General features: G+C 36.2%; 3 protein-coding genes and 2 non-coding genes across 11 annotated transcripts; 4 read left to right on the top strand and 1 right to left on the bottom strand.

The window, feature by feature from the left end:
• Positions 1–536: 536 nt before the first annotated feature.
• On the top strand, positions 537–13,050 carry LOC107002889 (serine/threonine-protein kinase TOUSLED). 2 transcript variants are annotated; one of them, XM_015201090.2, is made up of 16 exons: positions 537–1,068; positions 3,346–3,435; positions 3,638–3,835; positions 4,603–4,653; positions 4,851–4,958; positions 6,425–6,469; positions 7,267–7,379; positions 8,661–8,727; positions 9,223–9,289; positions 10,151–10,248; positions 10,363–10,542; positions 10,669–10,879; positions 10,994–11,258; positions 11,391–11,445; positions 11,671–11,832; positions 12,411–13,050. In XM_015201090.2, exons 1-16 carry the CDS (start codon positions 862–864, stop codon positions 12,504–12,506), a joined length of 2,013 nt encoding a protein of 670 aa, XP_015056576.1. In that variant the 5' UTR covers positions 537–861; the 3' UTR covers positions 12,507–13,050. The 2 variants fall into 2 exon arrangements, with proteins under 2 accessions (XP_015056576.1, XP_015056575.1); XM_015201089.2 differs by having other exon boundaries at positions 4,597–4,653.
• Positions 13,051–13,578: 528 nt separating this feature from the next.
• On the bottom strand, positions 13,579–17,105 carry LOC107003208 (putative pentatricopeptide repeat-containing protein At1g02420). Of its 3 annotated transcripts, XM_027912634.1 has the most exons (3): positions 15,396–17,105; positions 15,074–15,213; positions 13,579–14,054 (listed from the first exon to the last, which is right to left on the bottom strand). In XM_027912634.1, the coding sequence occupies exon 1, from the start codon at positions 17,041–17,043 to the stop codon at positions 15,541–15,543; it is 1,503 nt and encodes a 500-aa protein (XP_027768435.1). In that variant the 5' UTR covers positions 17,044–17,105; the 3' UTR covers positions 13,579–14,054; positions 15,074–15,213; positions 15,396–15,540. The 3 variants fall into 3 exon arrangements, with proteins under 3 accessions (XP_027768435.1, XP_027768434.1, XP_015056986.1); XM_027912633.1 differs by having other exon boundaries at positions 13,579–15,213; XM_015201500.2 differs by lacking the exon at positions 15,074–15,213.
• A 558-nt stretch (positions 17,106–17,663) lies between these two features.
• On the top strand, positions 17,664–17,735 carry TRNAK-UUU. Its single transcript has one exon. It is a non-coding gene; the product is annotated as a tRNA-Lys (tRNA).
• A 1,077-nt stretch (positions 17,736–18,812) lies between these two features.
• TRNAK-UUU lies at positions 18,813–18,884 on the top strand. Its single transcript has one exon. It is a non-coding gene; the product is annotated as a tRNA-Lys (tRNA).
• A 318-nt stretch (positions 18,885–19,202) lies between these two features.
• On the top strand, positions 19,203–22,660 carry LOC107004908 (NF-kappa-B-activating protein). 4 transcript variants are annotated; one of them, XR_001454793.2, is made up of 4 exons: positions 19,203–20,883; positions 21,859–22,016; positions 22,129–22,173; positions 22,286–22,660. XR_001454793.2 is itself a non-coding variant. In XM_015203314.2 (2 exons), exon 1 carries the CDS (start codon positions 19,269–19,271, stop codon positions 20,874–20,876), a length of 1,608 nt encoding a protein of 535 aa, XP_015058800.1. In that variant the 5' UTR covers positions 19,203–19,268; the 3' UTR covers positions 20,877–20,883; positions 22,129–22,660. The 4 variants fall into 4 exon arrangements, 1 of the variants encoding a protein (XP_015058800.1); XR_001454794.2 differs by lacking the exon at positions 21,859–22,016; XR_001454792.2 differs by having other exon boundaries at positions 22,129–22,660.
• Positions 22,661–22,802: the final 142 nt, after the last annotated feature.

Genomic DNA, 22,802 nt, shown 5'->3' with positions numbered 1-22,802 from the left:
AATTTAGAAATACGAAGAAACTATTTATGCACAAGGCTAAATAATACAAACTATTTTGAGTTATCACCAAACTTTTGTTAATCTTTAACATCTTTTAGATTTCGACACTATATATATCACGTTTTGGACTAAACGTGTATACATTTTAGAAACATAGTAGACTACTTATGCTCGCGATTAAAGAATAGGAACGTTTTCGAACTATACCCAAACTTTAGAGACTATTTTCATCTTTTTATTTATTTTATACGACACAAAATACAAACATCTGGTATTCTACTCTCTTTGTTTCTTTTCCTCACCTTTTTACTCTCCTCTCTAAAAAAATTACTTACGAGCCAATATGGTGTTAAGTTCGAGCCGTAATCACTTACAAGCCAACATGATGTCAAGTTCGAGCCGTAGGTACGTAGAAAATTATATTAAAAGTATCACTTTTTAATGGGCCTTATAATATACGAATTTAGTCTGGGCTTCAATACGAACCTCCGACCCACAAGTGAGAAACTAAAAACCTCTTTGCTCTTCCCAAAAAGACTTAACTTCTTGAGATTTCAAAATCTCCTCCTCAACTATTTTTTTAGTACTTCCCTCTCTTTGATTCTTTCCATTTTCCTCAAGAAAAGGGAATTAAATTAACCCTAAATCTCCTCTGTCCCATTTCCTTACAAGAAGTTGTCAAAAGGGTTGAATTGATTTCTTTGATGCTGCCGTTTTCTTGATTGTACAACTCTTTTTGACTAAAAGGGTGTCTTAGAATCGCTTCAAATCATCAAAAAGACACCAAAGTTCACTTTTTTAGGTTGTTTGTTGTTTTGGGTCAGTTGTGAATGATCTGATATCTTTGTTGTTTTTTTAAGAATGGCTGATGATATGGTCATTCATTTTGCATCCAATTCTTCTAACCAATCTGACCAGTCTTTGCCTACAAAAATTGCGAAACTTGAGGCAAGAATGGTGGGGAAAGCTTCATCTGTTACATCTCAAGCTAATTCCTGGTCTTCCCCAGCTATGTTTGAGAATGTTGCTGAGCCTGCCACCGTCTCTAGTGATTCAGATGATGATGATGTGAGTTTGTGAAATGATTTTCTAATTGCTGTTTCTGTTTTCTATTATAAAGTAGTAATTTGCTAAATGTTGCAAAATCTCATAAATTGTGCATTTAAAAGCTTAGAATTCAACTTAATTTGAGCTCTCTATGTATCTATCTAGTTATTTACTGTCTTTATGAGTTTAGTTTGGTCGGGGTTCCATGTAAACAGGTACCTTTGCAAGCATGGTTTGCTTGTGCAACTCTAAAATAGTACTTAGAGAATAATGTAGAGGATAGAGATCTATTAGTTTCAATCTTATTAGTTTAAACTCCTTGATTTTCACTAAACTTAATTACTTGAGCACACAATCCTCGAGATACCACGTGTGAAATGAAAAAATTGCTCATTATTTTACCTACGATACCTCTGTTGAACTTCAAGATATAGAAGTTGAAACTCCAAAAAAATATTCTTTTTGTTTACATTATAATACTCTTTCAAACCAAAATGGAGCTTTAATGATTTTTGAATTATTCAGCTAGTTTCGATAGATCAAAATTGTACATAGGATGTATCTCTCACAAAGTTTTGCAGAACCATAACATCTTTTAACCAAATATATTACACTGAGACAATCAATACTTATTATATGAGTGACGGAAAGTCGGAATTTAATTAACCCTAAATTTCCTCGGTCCCATTTCCTCACAAGAAGTTGTCAAAAGGGTTGAAATCATTTGTCTGAAACTGCCGTTTTCTTGTTTTATACAACTCTTTTTGACTAAAAGGGGTCTCTTAGAATCGCTTCAAATCATCAGAAAGACACCTAAATTCACTTTTTTAGGTTCTTAGTTCTTTTGGTTCAGATGTGAATGATCTGATATCTTTGCTCTTCTTTTTAAGAACGGCTGATGATATGGTCATTCATTTTGCATCCAATTCTTGTAACCAATCTGGCCAGTCTTTGATAATAAGAACCATATTAACGGTGAGAAATCTTTTATATCATTATCACTTTATGTCCTCAACCTTTGCTACTTGAACTAAACCTGGGGCTATATCGTTAGCATTTTATGTCCGTATCGCACATCTGGTATGTACCATCCTACTCTGCTTGCCACTAAAACAGTGCTATTTGTAACCTAGTGCTGCTACTGATCTGGCCTCATTCTTCACATGTTTCTTTCTATGCATTTGAAAAGTTTGACCGAATATCTAAAATTTCCAATGTACTAAATACCATACACCAATTTCCGCCGTGTCTCTTCTTATACTAGCTAAAGTTTTGCAGGAGATTTTCAACTCATTAGTAGCAAATGTTAAGGTTTCTGTCCTTTAATTGCCTGGAATCTTCAAGAGAAAAACTTATCCGATGCCATTAATGCGAAAAAAGGTCTTCTTTTAAAAGCTTTCCTACCTTGTCGTATTCAAGCTTTTACCAGTCCACATCTATTAAAGTTTCTTCCTTCCAAATCCTGATCCGATAAATCCGAACAGAAATCTGTTTGAGTTGTCAGTAACTAATAATTTGTGACCTCAGAGTTTTAAAACAAACACACCTCAGATAGATTATGGAAGTACATTGCATTAGTTTTCTCCCTATACTTAAAAATGGGAAATTTGAATCCGAATATCTGCAATCTTGGAATGACAGAGATTTACTTTAATAAGCCCGATTTTTCTATGGTAAAATAACAAATATTCCTAAATTGGGTCAGTGTTATAAAAGGCAAAAAGCAAGAGACTGTAAGGTCTGTTGGGGCTTTAAGCATAACTAAATGCAAGTAAAGTGTGGACTTCAATTAAAAAAGACGCAAATATTTTTAACAAAAAGTGAAATACCAATTGTTTAGCGCCGCCTCTCCATGAAGCACTTATTCGCAAAGATAAATTTGTCTTAGACCCTTAGAGTTTGTTTGGTTGGGAACAAGTTATCCTAGGATTATTTTCCTACCCTAAATGTGGATAGAAATATAACACCACAATCCCAGTCCTGCGATTTTATCCCAACCAAAAATGGGATAAACTGATCCTAAAATTAATCTCGGGATTAGTTATCCCTTATTCCTCCTACCAAACAAGCCCTTATTGACGAATCTGAAGCGTCTAAGCACTCAACATGTTTTGAGGCTCGCTTTAAGGCTTAAGTGCGCCTTTGGCACCTTTGGATATGATTTGGAAAAACTAACTCAGTGTGGACTGCTCAAACTACTCATTACAAATTTGTGTTTAGTTTCTAGTCCTGCACTTTTTGCTCTTAAAGTATAACTTTTCATTCTCGTCGCTGACATTTCTCCTTCTTCTCTATCAGAACGGAGTGGAATATCTCATACAAGCAAACACTCAGAAGCGGCGCAAACTTGAAGAAGACGACAGCTCAACTTCGTTTGACCATGTGGAGGTATATCTTATATAGGTTTGCTATGTGTTGTGAATAACTTCTTGTTCTTCTTGTCCAGTCCCTTTAGGTGTGAGCCATTCTAATTTCTGAGATACTCTCTTTTTACAACTATCCATTTTCTAGCAATTTTATTTTAGGGTGTTGTTCCGCTTACCCTTCTGGAAGAATGTATATGCTAATGCTGAAGCAAATAATTTTGTAGACAGCAGCTGATACAGGGAAAAAGATGGTAGAGAATACAGAAACAAGCAAAGTGGGTTCAGATGTGAATAGACGAAAACAAAGCCGTAGTAGGGGACAAACTAATTCTGGTAGAGGGCGTGGTTCCCGAGTTGGTGATCAGACCAGGTTACAAGCAGTTTCTGCATCAAATGGTCTGTTCGAGAACTCTTACAAGAAGGTGAGTTTTTTCCTGGCATGATTTAAGGTTTTGTTTTAGGATAGCATGATTTAACGTTTGTTTTAGGATTGCATAATTATCAGTAATAATTGAGCTTGAAAGGATAAGTTTGAAAAATACAGGCAAATGTTTGTCCAAAAACGACACATGGGAATTGGGAAGTTAACAAACAAAACAAGAGAAGCTCCTGCTTTATAATGTCAATTCTGAAATGTTTAAAGCTGAATATACATATAAGAGTTCGCGCTGATGATTTCTACTGTTTATTCTTTATTGTACCTTTACCAATGGGAAAATCTGGTCTCCTGCTGTTAGTTTCCACATTCTATATATTGAAATTAATTTAGTGTTCATTGTTGTAACGTGTTCCCTATTTTCCTAGCTCTTCCTTTATACCTTAGCTACCATTGTTTCAGTATATTGTGTGCTCTATTTTGTAGATAAGGTCTTCTAACAATGATTTTCTGATTGATTTAGTTACCCTTGTATACCTTTTCTGTTGTGTAGTTATATAGGACACTAGCGATTACTTGTGGGCATATTGAGCATGTAATACATATAATCCACTGCAACCCAAAGGCCCTAATACTTAATTTGTGAAAGTCAGTTTGATTTAGAAAGTATCAAATGCAAATAGATTGTAATTTTGTTAGGTAATAGATGCATATTTTGTAACTTTACAATGAAAAGGATGATAGATTGCGTAGAATTGGCAGTTGTTTGTCAGTGGACTAACACATTACCAATTTTGCTTGTTGTAGTTGCAGGATAGTTTGCCTAAAGAGCAACTTGGGCATAATGGACAGACTGCATCAGAAGTATGGCTTTAGTTATAGTTTTCAGATTTCTTCCATACTTTTCTACTGTCAAAAGTGCATTCTAACCTACAATTTCTATCTGGGGGAATTTATGCCAAAAAAAGGGTTCACAACTCATGAATTTTATGCAGTCACTCTTTGCTACTATTTATAAATTTCTAATTTATTGAAATGATGTGGAATGCCCTTGACATTAGGAGGAGATCACTTCTTTACGGGCAAAAATTGTGGCTTTGGAGGAAGAGCTTAGGAAATCCCGTCAAGAGGCCACAGATTATCAGTATCGGTGTCAACAGCTGGAAAAGGTACAACTTCTTTAGGTTACCTAGAGTACTGCAAATAATCCTGATATCGAATGATGTACTAATTCAATACTGGACAACAACATATGAATTAGTATGTACATGTATAAGTTCTCATAAATGCCTAAAAATTTGCTATATCTGGTACCTGTTTTGTTAACCATCTTTTGTTATCACTTGGATGTTTCCAATAATGTTTGCTAATATTGATTTAAAGCTATAACAAGGTGTTTGAAATAAACAATTATGTTTAGTAGGGGAACATAAAATTTGTTACTCTCTCTAGTCCACAGATTAAGAAACCAGTTAATAACATTAACTAAGAGGGTTATTTGACACCCTCTCCCTCTCCTCAACATCAGTTAAGAAGTATTAAAAGACCTTTTAGAAAATTTTTCAGATCATTTACTAGACAAGAGTAAAGTTGGAGAAAATATATACGTTTTGGACCAAGTTAGAAAGGCTAGAAAATCACTTACTGTGGACAGGAAAGAATAGCAATTTATCTCATAGTATGCCTCATTTTAAACTCTTAAAATTGTTCTTTATTTGAGTTACAGAAAAACTTACTAGTCTGAATTTTATTTTGATTTTTCTAATCCTATATGGTAATTATAGAACATATGATGATAAACTGAATATGAATTCGGATAGAACAAATGTATAAATCGAAGATATCATTAGACAAATGCTTATTTTATTTAAAATCAATCAACTAGAGGAGTGATTTTGACATTGGAAAAGCTTAGGAAGCGAAAAGTTGTTTTTATTAGTTGGTGTTATTTACGCAAGGAGGGGGGTGAAGACGTGGATCATCTTCTCCTATATTGTAGCCTAGCCACGGTGTTATGATGGGATATTTTCAGATGGTTTAGTATTTTATGGGCAATGCCAAGATCTGTAAAGGAGCTGATGTTCAACTGGAAGAGAGGAAGAATGTCGAGAAGACACAAGGTGTGGAATGTAGCTCCGCTGGCTTTGATGTGGGTTATTTGGAAGGAGAGAAACATGAGTCGTTGAGGGAGTAGAGATGAGTTCTGCTCAGTTGAGGAGTATTCACCGTCCCTTGTGTTCTTTTAGTGCACCCATGTACTACCTGCTTGTATAGAAGCTCAGGTGTCTTTTTTACAGAACCATATCTTTTTGTAGGTTCTCTACTTTATGGTATACCTCTTTTATATGGCCAATTTCAGTCTTTTATTCAATGAAACCTTATTTACTTGATCAAATAAAATAAAATAAAACCAAACAAACATTCTAGATTATATGCACAAAATTTTAAACTACTAAGTAAAAATCTGATTACAAATGCAAATAATTCAGAAATTATTATCTATTGAATTACAATCCCTAAATTATAATCTGTATATAACTTGTCTGTGAACCAAATGACCTGTTAGTTGATTTGGCTGTGAATAGAATTTTCAATTGCAACTAACCTTTCAGTATTGCATACTTAAATTATACAGGAGCTGAAGGATCTTAAAGATTACGAGCAGCAGACAAAGCCAAAGGTGTGCTTCATTGGTTGTTTTACTTCTTTTCATTGCTCAAGTTCTGTTTCTGCCCTAGAAATAATCGGTAGTGTTTGTATTTAGTTTGGGAGGTTACCTTTGCGAACCGCATGACCAAATATTTGTGGCACTAACTAGCTACATTGTTGTGCTTGTCGCCAAATCAAATTTTTTTGTCAGCTCTGATTGGTACTATATTTGCTTAAGTCATATATCTTTCGAGTTATCATCATATGTCTGAATATGCTATGGAGGAATGTATCTGTTAATATGATTTACCTGATGGAGGAAACCTACAAAGTTGGTGTATTCAGCTTGACCACTTCAGCAGAACAGGCATTATTCAAACTAAAAACCAGAGTTTTCTACATTATGTAGAATTATGGAGTATCGAATAGGCTGTAGTACCAAAGCACTTTGCATATATATGGTATGCATGTATACACACACACATTTTGGGCACACCCATAGCTATTTCATTTTCCTGGCAAAATATTGTTTTCAAACTTAGCTTTGTTGTTTCTAAAATATTTCTTTTTGTTGGTCCATTTGTGGACATATTTACTATCTCATGCAAGTTGTGTGAACATCACTATTTGGCTATCCTGCCAAAATATTGCTGTCAAATTCTGCTTTAGTTAACTTAGAAATTTGATTCTTAGCTGTGTCCCATTGTGTCTGCAATAATCTCGTGTCAGCAAGCAGGTAAAAATACCAAGTTGATCTAAAAAGGTTGATCTTATACCTGTTTATTGGTATTCCCTCATGGAAATGGTTCATTTTTTTCATGTCTACAGAGAACGAAAATAATGTCCGAGTTGCTAATATCTGTTTCAAAAGCTGAGAGACAAGAGGCTCGGATGAAAGTGCGTCAGGAATCATTGAGACTGGGCAATGTGGGAGTAATCAGGTACAGCATTCTTATCAAGGTGTTATTTATAGTGAGCATTTTGCTGCTTGGTCTAGAATATTAAGTAAGTTTAACAGATGAGAAGGCATCAGGAGTGTGAAAAGTAAGAAAAGGTACAACGAGTTCCCATAATTGTGTGTTTACAGTTTCCTCTGAGGATCTCTCTTAAGTCGGGATTTATTTACCTTTGTTATGGATAATCTAAATACTGAACATATTGTCAGCCCTAATTAACTTGGAAGTGAGGCTTTATTACAAGAACAATAATAAAGGCTTTATCACAAGAGAGTGAATCTATCTTCGGGACTCTGGATAAGCAATCTAGATAGTGAGGTTTCAGGATAAGTAGAAGTAACACAAGATATTGCACTGAATGTAGCTTCCATGAAGAGGAATAATGGTGAAGTGGAATTTGCCGGGATTGTGATGTCTAAATGCAAAAGATTTAGATGCCTCAGCTCAGTCTTGCAGTAAAATGGCATAATAGATGCAAGTGTACTAGATAGAAACACAGTTGGATGAATACTTTTTTGAGGAGATAAAAAAGGGAATCAAAGTAACATGGCTTAAATAGAAGTTTAACACACGAGTGATATCCAAAATGGGGTTAATGTTGGCACCTAAGGTCAACCATAGATGAAAGTGCAAAATGTGAATGTACATAGAAACAAAATGGGATGATTACTTATCAAAAGAATTCTGGTGTCTTATGTGATAGAAAGGTGACACTAAGGTAAGTTCTACAGAGGAGTAGTTAGACCAGCTTCGTTGTGCGGGGTGGAGTGTTGGTTAGTCAAGAACTCTCATGTCCAAAAGATGGAAGTTGCGGAAATGAGTATGCTAAGATAGATGTGTAGGGGCTTACTAGCAGAGATATGGCCAGAAATGAAGATATTCAGGTTAAGGTGGAAGTGGCCTCCATATGTCAAGAGGAGATACATAGACGCCCCAGTGAGGATGTGTGAGAGGTCGACGTTGGAGGGTCTGAGGAGAGGTAGGGTAGGCTAAATAAATATTGGGGAGAGGTGATTAGGCAAAACATGACAAGCCTTAAGCTTACCGTGGACATGAGTCTTAATAGGAGACTAATTGATTGATTAATTGCTGGGATTTTGTTGGTGATAACTATGTAACAAGTATACTAATAGAACTCTAGATTATTTATAGGCCGTATGCCCATCCTCTAAGTATCAACTTATTTTTCGTGTTATCAAATATCATAATTTGAACCTATTTATTTTTGTGACTGCTGATCTTTTTCTGTTCTTTGGTTAATTGCAGAGCTGGAACCATTATATCTGAGGCCTGGGAAGATGGGCAAGCACTAAAGGACCTGAATGCTCAACTTGTATGTTCCGTATTTTGGTGGTCTGGCAAGGGACTGCTTGTTTTGCAGTTTCATTTTATGGATATATTAATATATCCATGCCGACAACTAACAGTCACTGCCTGTCCATTTAGCTTTTAAAGTACAATAGAACTTCAGCTTATGTCCTAACAACCATGCCCACAACAAAGGAGAGATTTGAACTAGAAAAAATTAGTATATTGAGAATCTGAGAGTTGAATCAAGAATTTTAATATTAGTTTCTATTGCCTGAATCTTTGGACAAACAGGAGTTGCTTGTCAAGGAAAGAGGCGTTTTACGTATTAAAAGGAAGACCAAGTAACTTTGCAGACTTACCTGACTTAACTTCAGTTAGATTGTTTGCAAGCTGAATAAATCCAATATGGAAACTGATCCTATATTAGTTTTCGGTGTCTCCATATTAGTTACACTGCTAAACATTGCTTATATCCTAGATCCAAGAGGTGTTATTGCTAATGAATCTTTTTTTACAGAGAAACTTATTAGAAACAAAAGAAGCTATTGAACGGCAGCGTAAATTGTTGAAGAAACGACAACCAGGTGAAGTTTTCCGTTTGAATCATACTTCCTCATGTTCCTTCTCTTGGATAGATTTATGGTGTTATTTTGGTGAATGGGTAGATTATTATTTTTTTTTAAACTGGTAACTTTGTGAATGAGTGGATTTTGTCCCAAAAAATTGTCCAAACCTGTTTGTAAGATCGCTAAAATTTCTTTTACTATATTTCTGGTCTTGAATCTGCTCTTCATTAAATGGCTGCATGACATTCCAAACGCAAGTTGTGTGATTTTCAAGTTCACTATCGTCTTAGCAGATGACATTTGAATAAAGCTGGAGTTGTAAGCAATCCATGCTTAATTTGTATGCATCTCTGGCTTGAGTGTTGTTTCAGCAACACTTCACTGGAGGTTCTGTCTTAATATAGTTGCCTTAGTCTTATCAGCTTGTATTTGGTGGTCAACGTGGAAAGAAAGGAACCTTAGATGTCATCAGAACAAGAGCAACACTATTCAGAAGATGAAAATGAATTGTCTTATTTTGTTTCATTTTTGGTGTAAACAGGAGTATATGGAAGATCTAGAATCAGTTATGAATATCTTAGGATCCCCGTAATTTTTGTCATAGGATTGAAGATCTTCTGTTATACTCTCTTTAATCTGTAATTAGGAATCTGTAACATGTTGTGGCAGGTTTTGACTTTTTGGAAATAGAAATACAAATCGTTACCTTCTCAAAAAAAAAAAAAAGGACTCCCATATTGGCTTCTTGTTCATGACTGTTTGTCATTAGTTCAGCAGGAATAGCTGTTCATTTGATTTTTCATTTTCTTCGATTGCCCAAAACTATGTTTCTTGTATTATAAAAGGTTACTAACAATAAGGTTTACCCTACCATTGCAGATAAAAGTGATGGAGGAGATGTGGAGGGAGGTTTGCAGGAAGAAGATTCTTTCATTCAGGATGAAATCTACAAATCTCGTTTAACTAGCATCAAACGAGTAAGTTTTCTCTTCCTTCTCTAAATATTTATCTACCTACCAGTTCTGTCATTTCTGGTGCTTTGTTTCTAAAATATACTCCATGCTTCACACCATCATATTCATTTTCATTAGGAGGAGGATATGATAATGCGTGAGAGAGATCGGTATGAACTTGAGAAAGGAAGGCTCATTCGTGAAATGAAACGCATACGTGATGAAGACGGTTCTCGTTTTAACAATTTTCAGATTTTGAACCACCGATATGCCCTCTTAAACCTTCTTGGGAAAGGAGGATTTAGTGAGGTCTATAAGGTAGGAATCTGAAAGTGGGTGTTAAATATATTTTCATTCACCAGATGACATTGTACACCTCTTTTATGTATTAACATATTGAGAAAAATATCCTTCCATTCACTTCAAATTGCAAAATTCTGGCAGGCTTTTGACTTGGTAGATCATAGATATGTTGCATGTAAGCTACACGGACTAAATGCTCAGTGGAGCGAAGAGAAGAAGCAAAGTTATATACGACATGCAATCAGGGAGTACAACATCCACAAGACTTTGGTGCACCATCACATTGTGCGGCTTTGGGACATTTTTGAGATAGATCACAACACATTTTGCACTGTCTTGGAGTACTGTAGTGGTGTGTTTACTCCCTTTATTGCATAATCAATATGGAACAATTACAATTATGTTCAGTGCAATGAGGTATTTGAAGATTATCTCTCATATTTGTCATAAATGTTTTTGCCTGTAGGGAAGGACCTTGATGCAGTTCTCAAAGCAACACCTGTGTTGCCAGAAAGGGAAGCAAGAATCATCATTGTGCAGGTTTTTCAAGGCCTTATTTACTTAAATAAAAAGTCACAGAGGATCATCCATTATGATCTGAAGCCAGGGAATGTTCTATTTGATGAGCTTGGTGTTGCTAAAGTTACCGATTTTGGTCTAAGCAAGATAGTGGAAGATGATGTCGGATCCCAGGGTATGGAACTCACATCCCAGGGAGCGGGAACGTACTGGTGAGTGGTAGATTTATGCTGTCATCATGTTTTTAGTGAGGTGCACTAGTTCTGAACCTACTTATGCTGTCATCTCTTGCCTTTGTAAAATTTTACTAAGGTCCATTATTTCTGGATGAATTGTTTCTATAGGTATCTTCCTCCCGAATGCTTTGAGCTAAGCAAGACACCTCTTATATCCTCAAGAGTGAGTTCTCCTGCTTTGCTTTAACTTGTTGATAAAGTTAAATAGGACTCCATTGTAAACCAGGAGTACACAACATTTTTTTAAATAGTTTGTTTCTAAAGATCTTGGACTTAATGCTGTGTCTGCATCTTGATTGATGCATATTTAATCCTAAAACATGATGAATGAACAGTTAACTATGTGTTTTTATGAACTAAACTCGTAAATTTATATTTATGTAACTAGGTTGATGTCTGGTCAGCTGGTATTTTGTTGTACCAAATGCTGTTTGGTAAACGCCCCTTTGGGCACGACCAAACACAAGAGAGAATACTAAGGGAGGACACAATTATTAAAGCAAGAAAGGTCGAGTTCCCTACAAGACCAGCTGTCTCTAATGAGGCAAAGGTGAGGTTTTCTCCTTGCTATATCTGACTACATTTCTTATCTGACAACGATATGATAAATTGTCCCTATTTTGTTTTCCTTTTTGTGAGCATTATCAAGATAACCCGGAGGCCCAATTCAAAATAAAAATGAAACCATTGACGTTTGCCTAAATTTTTAGGTCATTTGATGCCCCAAATGTGGTAAACTTTTGGTCACAGCTATGCTGTTCTTTTACTGATACATAATAATATGGCTTTGATTCAAGTTGAGTACATGCACCGATTGGCTCCATGCTTTATCTCAATCCCCATCAACTATTGTATTACTAGCATGACAGTAGTCCATGCATACCATGACCAGAAACATCTGGAGCATATCAAGATTCAGAATCAGGATACTAGAACTTAACTCTCGTGTCCGATATGACTACTCTGGGCATACTAGCTAGTTGATGAAATAAAACTTGATTAAGCAATGTACAAGAAAAGTTAAATTCCAACAGTATTTACAGACTTATTAGGATTTTGTTATATTGCTCTTGCCACTGATTCTTGGATCGCTGTTTTATTGATTCTCTTTTCTATGTGTTTGAGCAGGAGTTTATTCGTCGTTGTTTAACATATAATCAAGCTGAGAGGCCAGATGTTTTGACTATCGCCCAAGACCCTTACTTGACATACACAAAGAAATGATACGAAGATGTTAATCACCACAACTTAGGCAGAGAGGTTCGTGTCTATCTCTCGTCTATGTAAGTGGTTGCTCTCCTAATGTAGAGACGAGGAGTGGTGCTCGGGGAATTTTGTACAGTTGTAAAGCGCATGTAATTTTTTGTCCCTGTACCTTCATCTGGTCCATTCCCATGTTTTCCATATTTTGGTTTTCTCATCTCGGAAGGTCTATTATGCCATGCTTATTTCATGTTTTGGAATTCGATGGGTGCATCGATGAAATTGCATGGCGATTTAAGAAATCAACTGTGTAGATTCTACCTACTAGTATGTTGGTAGAGGTTATACATACTTTGCTTGAGGAAAAAAAGACGTGCAAGAGAAGTGGTTGATGAAAATATTTCATCATCTAATGTTTGTTGTTTAATCTTACCAAGTTTGTAACTGAATTTTACCAAGACATGTATTTAGTTTCTGAATAGCCTAAGACTAAAACAGATACTATCTGTTTGAATATAGCCTCCTACTTTCTTTTTTAATCTATTTCAAAATAAGTCACTTTTGATTTTTTTGTAATTTTCTTATTTCAAATATACTGCATCACATGTTTGAAATCATAATGCACCACGGGTATGACCTGATGGTCGATGAAGTAGGTTGTGTGTGTTTAAATTCCAGTAGAGATAAACACTCAGTGATTTCTTTTTACATATCCTAACCTTGGTGGATAGAGTTAATTGATATTTGTTACTAGTGGAGGTGAGATATCCTGTGAAATTAGTCTTGATGTTCAAGATTCAAATGATATTTCGTGAAATTAGTCTTGATGCTCAAGATTCAAATGATATTTCGATATATTTTAGCAATTTTAATTTACGATTGCAAAATTCATGCATCTTATTATCTTAACCTTCATATCTTATATTAAGAAATGAAACGAGTGAATAATTATAGTTCCTAATAAACTGTTATGTGACAAAGAAGCTATTCTCTTTTATTTTTGGTTGGTATAACTTGTAAATAGAGTAAACAATGTTAAAAGTGTAAAAAATTGAATAGTTGTAAGAATGAGAAAGCATAAAGCACAAAGAAATCTACAAAATAATCTATATTGGTTCAATCCAAATCTTAAACCTACATTGTAAAAATGTGATTTTTACATGATATCGCGAATGTATGGTTTTTTCAATCACAATGAACACTTGCTTGCAAGTTAACAAGGTTGGTTTCTGTCTCGCTCACCAACGAGCACAACAAGTCTTAGTCCAAGTACTGCCTTACCAGTAAAAATAGTATACATGGAAGTACTGAGTTGTTGATCAACATTTTCAAGAACTGTGTTGTACTCTATAGTACTTTAGAACACCATCAAGTGAGCCAATGGAGGCTTAAAAGCCTGGTATATAAGTGAGCTCATTATCTACCAAGTTTCAGATCCTGCGTAGCGTCCTTGGAATTTCTCAGTTATGAGGAAAGCAAACTATGGCGGCAGGCTCCAAACTAAAGCATTCATTCCAAGGATGGTCCTGCCTTGCAAAAAGAAAGAAGATGTCGTGCGTCTGGTGTCATCTGAAATGAGAAATAAAAGGTGTCAATATAATGGCAACTATTATGTCATTTCAACAATAACATACCCGTGTAATTCCACAAGGATGGGCTTGGGAGGGTGGTGTGTACGCAGACCTTACTCCTACCTAGTGAAGGTAGAACTATTGTGTCATTGACAGCTAAATGCATCATTGAAGAATTGCCTTGTGTTAACGCACTGACTCAAGGCCCTGTATAGTGAGAATGAGTGCATGGTAAATGGTTGTGCAAAGTTACAAGTTGTTTAATGGGAGAGCATCGTAACTTTAACCAAGACAACATCCAAATGAGGGAAACATCACAATGGTAACTTCGGAAGCATAATACAAATTCTGTGAGCTCTTTGAGGTTCCCGTAAATGAATACATTTTCCACTGTGTTCCAACACTGACCCCAAAAGTACCCTGCTAATTGAAACTTTTTGCAATAACCAATATTTAGACGTAAACTCTAACCCAGAAGCTGATAAAAAGGGTGTCTGTGTGTGTGTGTGTTTATAGGTAGTCTCAGCAAACTAGTATTGCTCCCACAAAGGTAGAATCAGACCGTCAGCATTCAAATGACGCTTAACTGCCTATGTCGGATGAAATAAGCTATCAGTTTCTGCACAAATCAGTCTCCTTGCGTGTTGACTATCGCTCACAAAAACTCACTTCTTCGGTAAGGCCAACAAGGGATTGCAATGAAATATTGTGCATATAGGTAAAAATTCTTACATGTGGATGTATAAACCGTTGAATTCCCTCGAGACAATAGAAACCTGTTTAGTGCAATGATAAGGGTAGTTTTAAAATGATTTAGGTTTTGTTCAAATCACACTTGCGACATTGTAACAGTTTTCTTTGGATAGCCTTGTTAGAATTCTTGGCTTCACAATTACATCTCACCCCAACACAACGATTTGTCGGCTTGTTCTGTTACTCTCTTAACTATTGATTGCAAACCAGATCATTCCAACAGATGTCAAGTGAGTAATAGAGTACCACAACATGCATGCTTACATCATACACTTGCGGGGCGGAGTGCTGGCCAATCAAGAACTCCCATGTTCAGAAGATGCAAGTTGCGGAATGAGGATGCTGAGATGGATGTATGTATATACCAGGAGCAATAGGATCAGAAATGAGGATGTGTGGACATACTAGAAGAGATAAGATCAATAATTAGCAGAAAAGGCATACAAAAGCAAAACAACGAACAAAGAAAATGATGCTTTTTTTAGAAACAAAGAAAATAGTGTTGGCCCCTACTTGTTTGGGACTGAGGCATAATTTTTGTTGAAGTGTCTAAAGAAAATAAAGCAATTGATTTTCATAGACAAACCTCATTTGTTGAGTTCTGGATTAGAGGCCTGCAATATTGATTGAAGAGCCCACTGCTACATAATCAAACCAATGCATCAGGTTGAGGACCGAAAAACTCATCGGACAATAGCAAGGTACTGGAATATGAGTCAGCATTCATCAGGTCAACTTGATTGTTCATATTCCACTTTATCGTGTTGGATCAGTTGTGTGGAGGAACGAAAAGCAGCCATCTTTTCTGACAAAAGCTTAAGAGCCTCCTGTTTATTAGCCAATTCCATAAGCACCTTGATCCTCCTAAAGGAAACATTACTTGGTTTTTGCCCTTTATTTACCATTTGCAAGAAACATTTTTCTGCCTCCGCCAACTTTCCCAAATCACAGAGCAAATCAAACAAAACATCAGAGACCAAAATATATGAGCCAAATCCCCTCTCCATCATGTCATCCCACAACTCAAGTGCCATCTCCACTTTCTCATGTCTCCTGCTCAACCTGATCAGGAACATACAGGACTGTGTACTCGGTAAGCACCCAGTCTCCTTCATCCTCTGGTACAAAGTCCATGAACTTTTCAAATCATTTATCCAAAAAAATGACCTTAAGAACACATTATAAGTAGTGGCATTGGGGCTCAAACCATTTCTAACCATCTCATCCATCAAACTGTATGCATCCCCGATCCTCTTCGCAATGCAGAAGTTCCTAACCGCAGCATTATAAGCAGCCGCATCCGGATAACATCCATACTCCCTCATCTCCTTCAAAATGTGCCTCGCCTTATCAGGTTGTCCAACCAACCCCAACCCTCCAATTAAACTTGTATAAGTTATCACATCAGGAGTAATATCCTTCTCCCTCATCTCCTCCACCACCCTAAAAGCCTTCTCCATCTCTCTCCCTTTACAATACACATCCACCAAACAATTAAACGAAACAACATCAGGTTCAACGCCCAAATCCTTCATCTCCTTAAAGAAAACCTCCGCATCCTCCGACGACTTCCAACCAGACAAAAGTATATTAAATGTCTGGTTATTTGGCCTAAACTTGTACTTCAACCTATGATACACATTCCTAGCATCACTCATACTCTTCTCCTGACACAAAGCCCTCAACAATGCATTAAAACAATCAACACCAAACTCATTCAACAGTCTCTTAAAACCCCAAAAAGACTCAACAGTTTCTCTAACAGAGCAAACCTTAGCAACTCTACCTAAAACAACTTGAACTGTTCTGGGGGTTATCAAAGATTGATCTTTTCTCTTCATTTCCACTAAAACCTCCCAAATCTTATCGAATTTACGACTCCTACCAAGTACATACAAAATGGTATCTAAAGAAAAACCAGTATGATAAAACCCCTTTCGCTTATCTGCATATTTAAAGAACTCTAAAGCTTGTAATGGGTTTGAATGAGAAAAACGTACCCTTTTCAGAACTTTGTCGATTAAGTCGTTTGATAATTTGATTTGTGATGATTTCAGTGCTTGTTTCAGTCCTTCTGGTGTCTGTGTTATTGTTATGATACGGTAAAGGGTTTCAACTTCTTTGTCTATAGGAGCTGAGGATTGAGAATGGAGAGAAGAAGGATGAAAATGGGTCGTTGGCCTTTTCAATTGAAAAGCAATAGAGAGATTCTTGTAGCAGAAAATTCGAGCCATTGTTGGAGCTTCGAGCTTGTTGAAGGTCTGCTAATTGTTTTGAGCTAATGGAGTTTTGAGATACTAAAGGGCAAACGACTTTTCCGAAAAATTTTATTTAGACATTCGAATTAAATTTCGTTATAATTGATTTTTTAGAAAATTATTTACGTTCTTCTTCTAGATTAGTAACCAAATAAAATTTATGTTTTTTTAATTACGTTGAAAGAAGACGTAAAACTTCAGACATATTCTATTTAAGATTGATACATATGATTAAACGAAATGATATAGAATGCGGTTTACTCTATCTAATAGATGAGTAAAATACATGCAACTTTTTAGAAGATTTTAATCGAAAATGTATAACATTTGAAATGTTCAATCGAAACTTTACTTAATTCGAGTGTGTAGTAAATATCCTATACTAAGGAGACAAACGTGTATCAAGCCAAATAAAAATTACAAGCAATATAAGTGATACTTCAAGTTTTAAATAGTACGGATTAAATAACCTAAGTATGAAATTGTCTTTATTAGAAAATGCTTTATTCCGTAACATATTGTAATTAAGGGATAATTTTTTTAAAAAAATTGTACACAGTTAATTACCAAAATATTTCATTAATGTTGATCAATTGGCCGTCTTAGCTCAGTGGTAGAGCGCGTGGCTTTTAACCACGTGGTCGTGGATTCGATCCCCACAGACGGCGTATTTTTCACAAATCATAATATTTTGATCTTATATTATATTTGATTGTTCGTGTGGCAAAATATATACTTGATATAAATACAATTTTTTATGTAATCGAAGAAATAATTATACTTTTCGATTCTTAGGAAGGGAAGGGATTGCTACATTCTCCGATCTTCTCATTTCTTGTTATCTAGTTCTTATCTTATCATATTCAAATAAAGGTACTATATTAATTGCGTTGACATGAGTTATTGATATTTAAAAGAAGTAAATATAAAGTTAGGTTGAATGAGATGATTGATTGTTAAATTGTGTTTGGACATGAAATTACAATTAAAATTTTAAAACAAGATATCTGGACAAATAGGATTGAAGTTCAACTTGCCAAGAGGGTTTCCATGAGATGAACTCCGAGACAAAATTATTCAAGCACGACGTGTCACACGACACACCGTATCAAAAGGCTTTCAAGGATCTTACTTTCTGCAACTTTGAGCTAAAATTGTCTTAGTAACTCGCGCGTCGCACATCATTGGGCACGACGTATCAAGGTGTGTTTTTTGAAAATAATTTTTTTTCTCATTTTCTCTTATCACACTTGGTTATCTCGGCTCCCGAGGTCTATTTAATTAAATCTTTTTAGACTTTTGTTTAAATTTTGAAGCTTCATTACAATCATTTAGCTCCAATTTTTTCTTCAATTTGAAATCAAGTTCTACTCAATAAAATACACCTATTAATTATATGATCCTGGAATTTTAATTCGAAAACGATTAAAACATTCAAAATACCTGAGAAAATGTGCTAAAAGCTTATATTATTAGTCTAATAGCAAAGTTCATGCTATTACATCCATGTATATCTGAAAGATAATTGAAATAACAAACGATGTTGCTCTTCTAAAAAATTACGTACTAAATATTTATTCATATTAGATGCTTATGTAAAGTCAAATAATTTAACTTTAACAATAAAAGATTAAAGCACGAATACATGATTAACTAATTAATAAGTTTATGAAAATACGATATATATATTTATTGATTTAATATAAATTTTCCAAAAACATGTAAGTCCTATTTTTAATAAACAAGCCGTCTTAGCTCAGTGGTAGAGCGCGTGGCTTTTAACCACGTGGTCGTGGGTTCGATCCCCACAGACGGCGATCAATTATAATTTTCTTAAATATTTTTGTTTGCGCATCAACCCCTAAAGAAGAATACGATGTGCCTCATGTAATATATGTTTCAGAGGTAATAGTCATCAGTTTCAGAAGATAACTATAAGAACGTGATATATGTTTCAAAGGTCTCCTCTTGTTAAATTTAATTTAATTCTAATGATATTAAATATTTAATAATCAAATACTTTGCACTTTTGATTCATTTTACTTGTGCATATTTATTTGTTGGCTAAATCGAATATGTAATTATTAAAATATATAATAATATTATTTTTAATTAAAAAATTAATTAATAATAAATCATACACCTTATATTTTACAATCCCGCCGGCCGCCTTCTTTCATTTACAATAACCTAATTCCCAAATGGGTAGGCTTTCCTCCGCCGTAGAAATCCCCGACGACAGGCATCGAAGCCACCGGAACGGTGACGGCGGCCGGTACTCACCTCAACGGAGCTCGCACTACGACAATCGACGTCGATATCGAAGTCCTAGTCGTAGCCGTAGTCCTATCAGAAACCGAAACCGAAACCGTAGCCTGAGCCGAAGTGTTAGCGGGAGTCGGAGTCGGAGTCCGGCTTATAGTCCATATAGAGGACAGCAAGCGTCACATACTAATGGACGAAACAACCGGCGATCGTTTTCTCCAGATCGTTCGTACCGTAGACCAAGCCCTACGAATGAACCTCCTAGGAGATTTGGACGGGGGAAGAAACCTTACCTTGATCGAGATCATAAGAGTGGAAGAACTGCAGATTCTGATTCGGATGAAGAGCTTAAAGGCTTGAGTTTTGAAGAGTACCGGAGGCTAAAACGTCAGAAATTGAGGAAACAGTTGAAGAATTGTATTTGGAATTGCACACCAAGTCCACCTAGGAAAGAAAATGAGCCGGAATATGAAGAACCTGATGAAATTGCAGAAAAAATCGAAGACGAGATGGTAAAGAAGGAGGATGGATCCAAAAAGGATGTGAAGAGGTCAAAAACTAAGTCTTCCGGAAGTGAGCCCGATTCCGAATCTGAATCAGATGCATCGGATTCTGACTCAGAGGCTTCAGATTCTGAACCGAGGAAATCTAGGAAGAGGAAGAAATCCAGCTCTAAACGTAGGAGTAGGAGATCGAGAAGGAAGAGTGTGAGTGAATCGGAGGAAGAGTCTACTGATGATTCATCATCAGAAGAAGAAAGGAACAAAAGAAGGAAAAAGTCGAGGAGAAAAGAGAGTAGCAGGAGACATAAAAGGGGTAGTAGTAGCAGGAAGAAAAGAAGCAAAAGGAAAAGCTATTCAAGCGAGAGTGAGAGTAAAAGCAAGAGCGAAAGCGAAGACGGTGAAATTGATGATTCTGATGCTAGTAAGAAGCAAAAGAGTGCTTTGAAGAGTAAGAGAAAGAAGGAAGGGGATAGTGACATACCAGAGAAGAGCTTCGAGTTGAGTGATGATGCTGGAATTAATGAGACGAAGGCTGATGAAGCAATGATAGATGAAGTTAATGGTGAGGTGCTTGAATTTAAAGAACTTATTGAGGCAAGGAAGAGGAGTAATTTTGAAGATGAGGCCCCAGTTGGTCCAATGCCCTTGCCAAGGGCTGAAGGACATATCAGCTATGGTGGGGCACTTAGGCCTGGTGAAGGTGATGCTATTGCCCAATATGTTCAGCAAGGGAAGCGTATTCCACGTAGAGGTGAAGTGGGTCTTTCTGCTGATGAGATTTCGAAATTCGAGGGTCTTGGCTATGTGATGAGTGGTAGTAGGCATCAAAGGATGAATGCTATTCGTATCAGAAAGGAAAACCAAGTTTACAGTGCTGAAGACAAGCGAGCGTTGGCCATGTTTAACTATGAGGAGAAGGCTAAGCGTGAGCAGAAGGTTATGGCAGATTTGCAGCGCCTTGTGCAACGCCACATTGGTCAGGATACTGAAACTTCTCACGATCCGTTTGGAGGGAAGTCTACAGAAGCAGCTGATGATTGATCCTTTTGTATGTTGTTTACTTAAATTTTGGTGCTATTGCTGTTATGTGTAGAAACTTGATTGTTTTTCTAGAAAGTGGAGATTGATAATATCTCGTCCATACTTTTGTGTAAGGTGATAATATTAATATTAGCCCATTGTCCTTTGAAACGTAGCCGAGTTACCATATTTTACGTAGTAGCCCCTGTCCACTTCAGTTCACAAGAGGTTATATCATTACTGTACAGGTTCTTATGCACTACTCACCCACCCGTCCACCACTGGAAACACCGTTTCCCATGTTCCCTGTTTCGACTTGCATGTGTTAAGCATGCTGCCTTTGAACATCATTTAGTTGGTGAGAATTTAGGACATATTTTCTTATTTTTGCTTTCTTGAAATTAAAATCGTCATGCCCGTTGAACCCTAGTTAACTTTTTGCTCAAGTGTCATTCTGCTTTAGTTCATTCATGCGTATATTTTGCTGGTCTTACGAGCTTTGTATTATGGTTCTCATTTCTTATGTGTGGGCTGACATGTGATTCTACTGTTTGATTAATTTAAATGTGATCCAGGTCTCATAGCATGTTATTGAATAGCTGCTTGCTGTTAATGTATAAGTTGCTTCTTAGCTGGCCCTAACACTATAATTGTTAAAAGAGGTTTCTTCTTGCTTTAGCACAAGTTGTTGGTGTATTAAACTTTCTTATAAAAGTAGTAGTTGTGCTAATCTTTGCGTTGTTCATGTATTCATAGATCAATTGCCTCATTGGTTGATGCTTCATCCGTTGATATGTAGTTACTTTGTACTTTTTAAATCAGCCATCTGATCGGTCCTGTTGTGTATTCAGCTATGCAGCTATTCTTCTGTGCTATCTTTCTTTGGTTGTTTGCTATTTGTTCTTCCAAGTTAAGTTAGACAGATGTAAAATTCTGCGGTGCTTTGAATATCCCGACAAAAATACAATGAGATCCTCTTTTTTTGGCTATCTTGTTGATACAGCACTTGCACTTTCTCAAGAAGCTAGATGAGGCAGTGATTGTTTTGGTGATATGCTGTTTCAAATTATATTGATGACTTCGTGACTGGTGTATTTGAGTGTATGATGCCATTCTGTGTGCTTCTTCAGTTGACTAAATGCATGTTCGCGTCTATTCAGAGTAAACTTAATTGGCATATTTAAAAGTTCTGTTAGTTTCCTACATTGAAATCAATGAAGTATGCCCTAGGACTTTGATGATCGAACTCTTTGAAATCATTGTTCTGTTGCAGGTCGGATCCTCTAACAGTAGTGCATTCTTGAAGGATCTGACACAGGTTTGGAAAGACTGAGCACCATAGCTTTAGGAAACATTGTGTAACTTTATTGACACTGATTGTAACCTGCTGTGGTTTTCATTAAGTCCATCTTTATTCAACAATGCCACAGTTAATTGTCTTTGAGCAGCATGAAGGAGAACCTTGGAGCAATGATAAAGTTGTCTCGATGTGGACCCGTAGGCCTCATGTTCGAGCTGTGGAATCAATCACTGATGCTTGCGTCAAGGTAAGCTGCATACAGCACAATCCCTTGGCATGCGTCTCTTCCCTTGAACATGTGTGAACGCGGGATGCATATAGTCAAACAATCAGAGTATATAATCGAGATGTATTTTAGTCAGTATTGTGAAAGCTTGTTTTAGGCTCCTAAGTTCCGGCTTCAAACCTATGTGTGCTTTGGTCATTCGTTTAGCCTATGTTGCTCCGACTCTTCAAAACTATTGCCAAGTTCTGTTTCATGTTCAGAATTCATAACATTCAAGTATTGACTCTTTGCTTGTGAGATAACTTTGTTCTAATTCCATCCTTTATGACTAAAAATGGGAGTTGAGGTGATGTTAAAAATTATAATCTTTTCTTTGTTTGAACCATCGAAACACTTAAAGGACCGGTCATATATACCTAGT

Source organism: Solanum pennellii, chromosome 11 (assembly GCF_001406875.1).
Source record: "Solanum pennellii chromosome 11, SPENNV200".
NCBI lineage: Eukaryota > Viridiplantae > Streptophyta > Magnoliopsida > Solanales > Solanaceae > Solanum > Solanum pennellii.
The sequence above is the reverse complement of the archived record's forward strand: the minus strand, read 5'-3'. Positions and strand labels throughout refer to the sequence as shown.

Bases quoted from the DNA above. Each gene is read 5' to 3' on its own strand.
- LOC107002889 (XM_015201089.2), top strand. From the start codon at position 862: ATGGCTGATGATATGGTCATTCATTTTGCATCCAATTCTTCTAACCAA. The intron at 3,836-4,596 runs GTGAGTTTTTTC...TGCTTGTTGTAG, and splicing joins TCGAGAACTCTTACAAGAAG to TTGCAGGATAGTTTGCCTAA. The intron at 9,290-10,150 runs GTGAAGTTTTCC...CTACCATTGCAG, and splicing joins GTTGAAGAAACGACAACCAG to ATAAAAGTGATGGAGGAGAT.
- LOC107003208 (XM_027912633.1), bottom strand. From the start codon at position 17,043: ATGGCTCGAATTTTCTGCTACAAGAATCTCTCTATTGCTTTTCAATTG.
- LOC107004908 (XM_015203314.2), top strand. From the start codon at position 19,269: ATGGGTAGGCTTTCCTCCGCCGTAGAAATCCCCGACGACAGGCATCGA.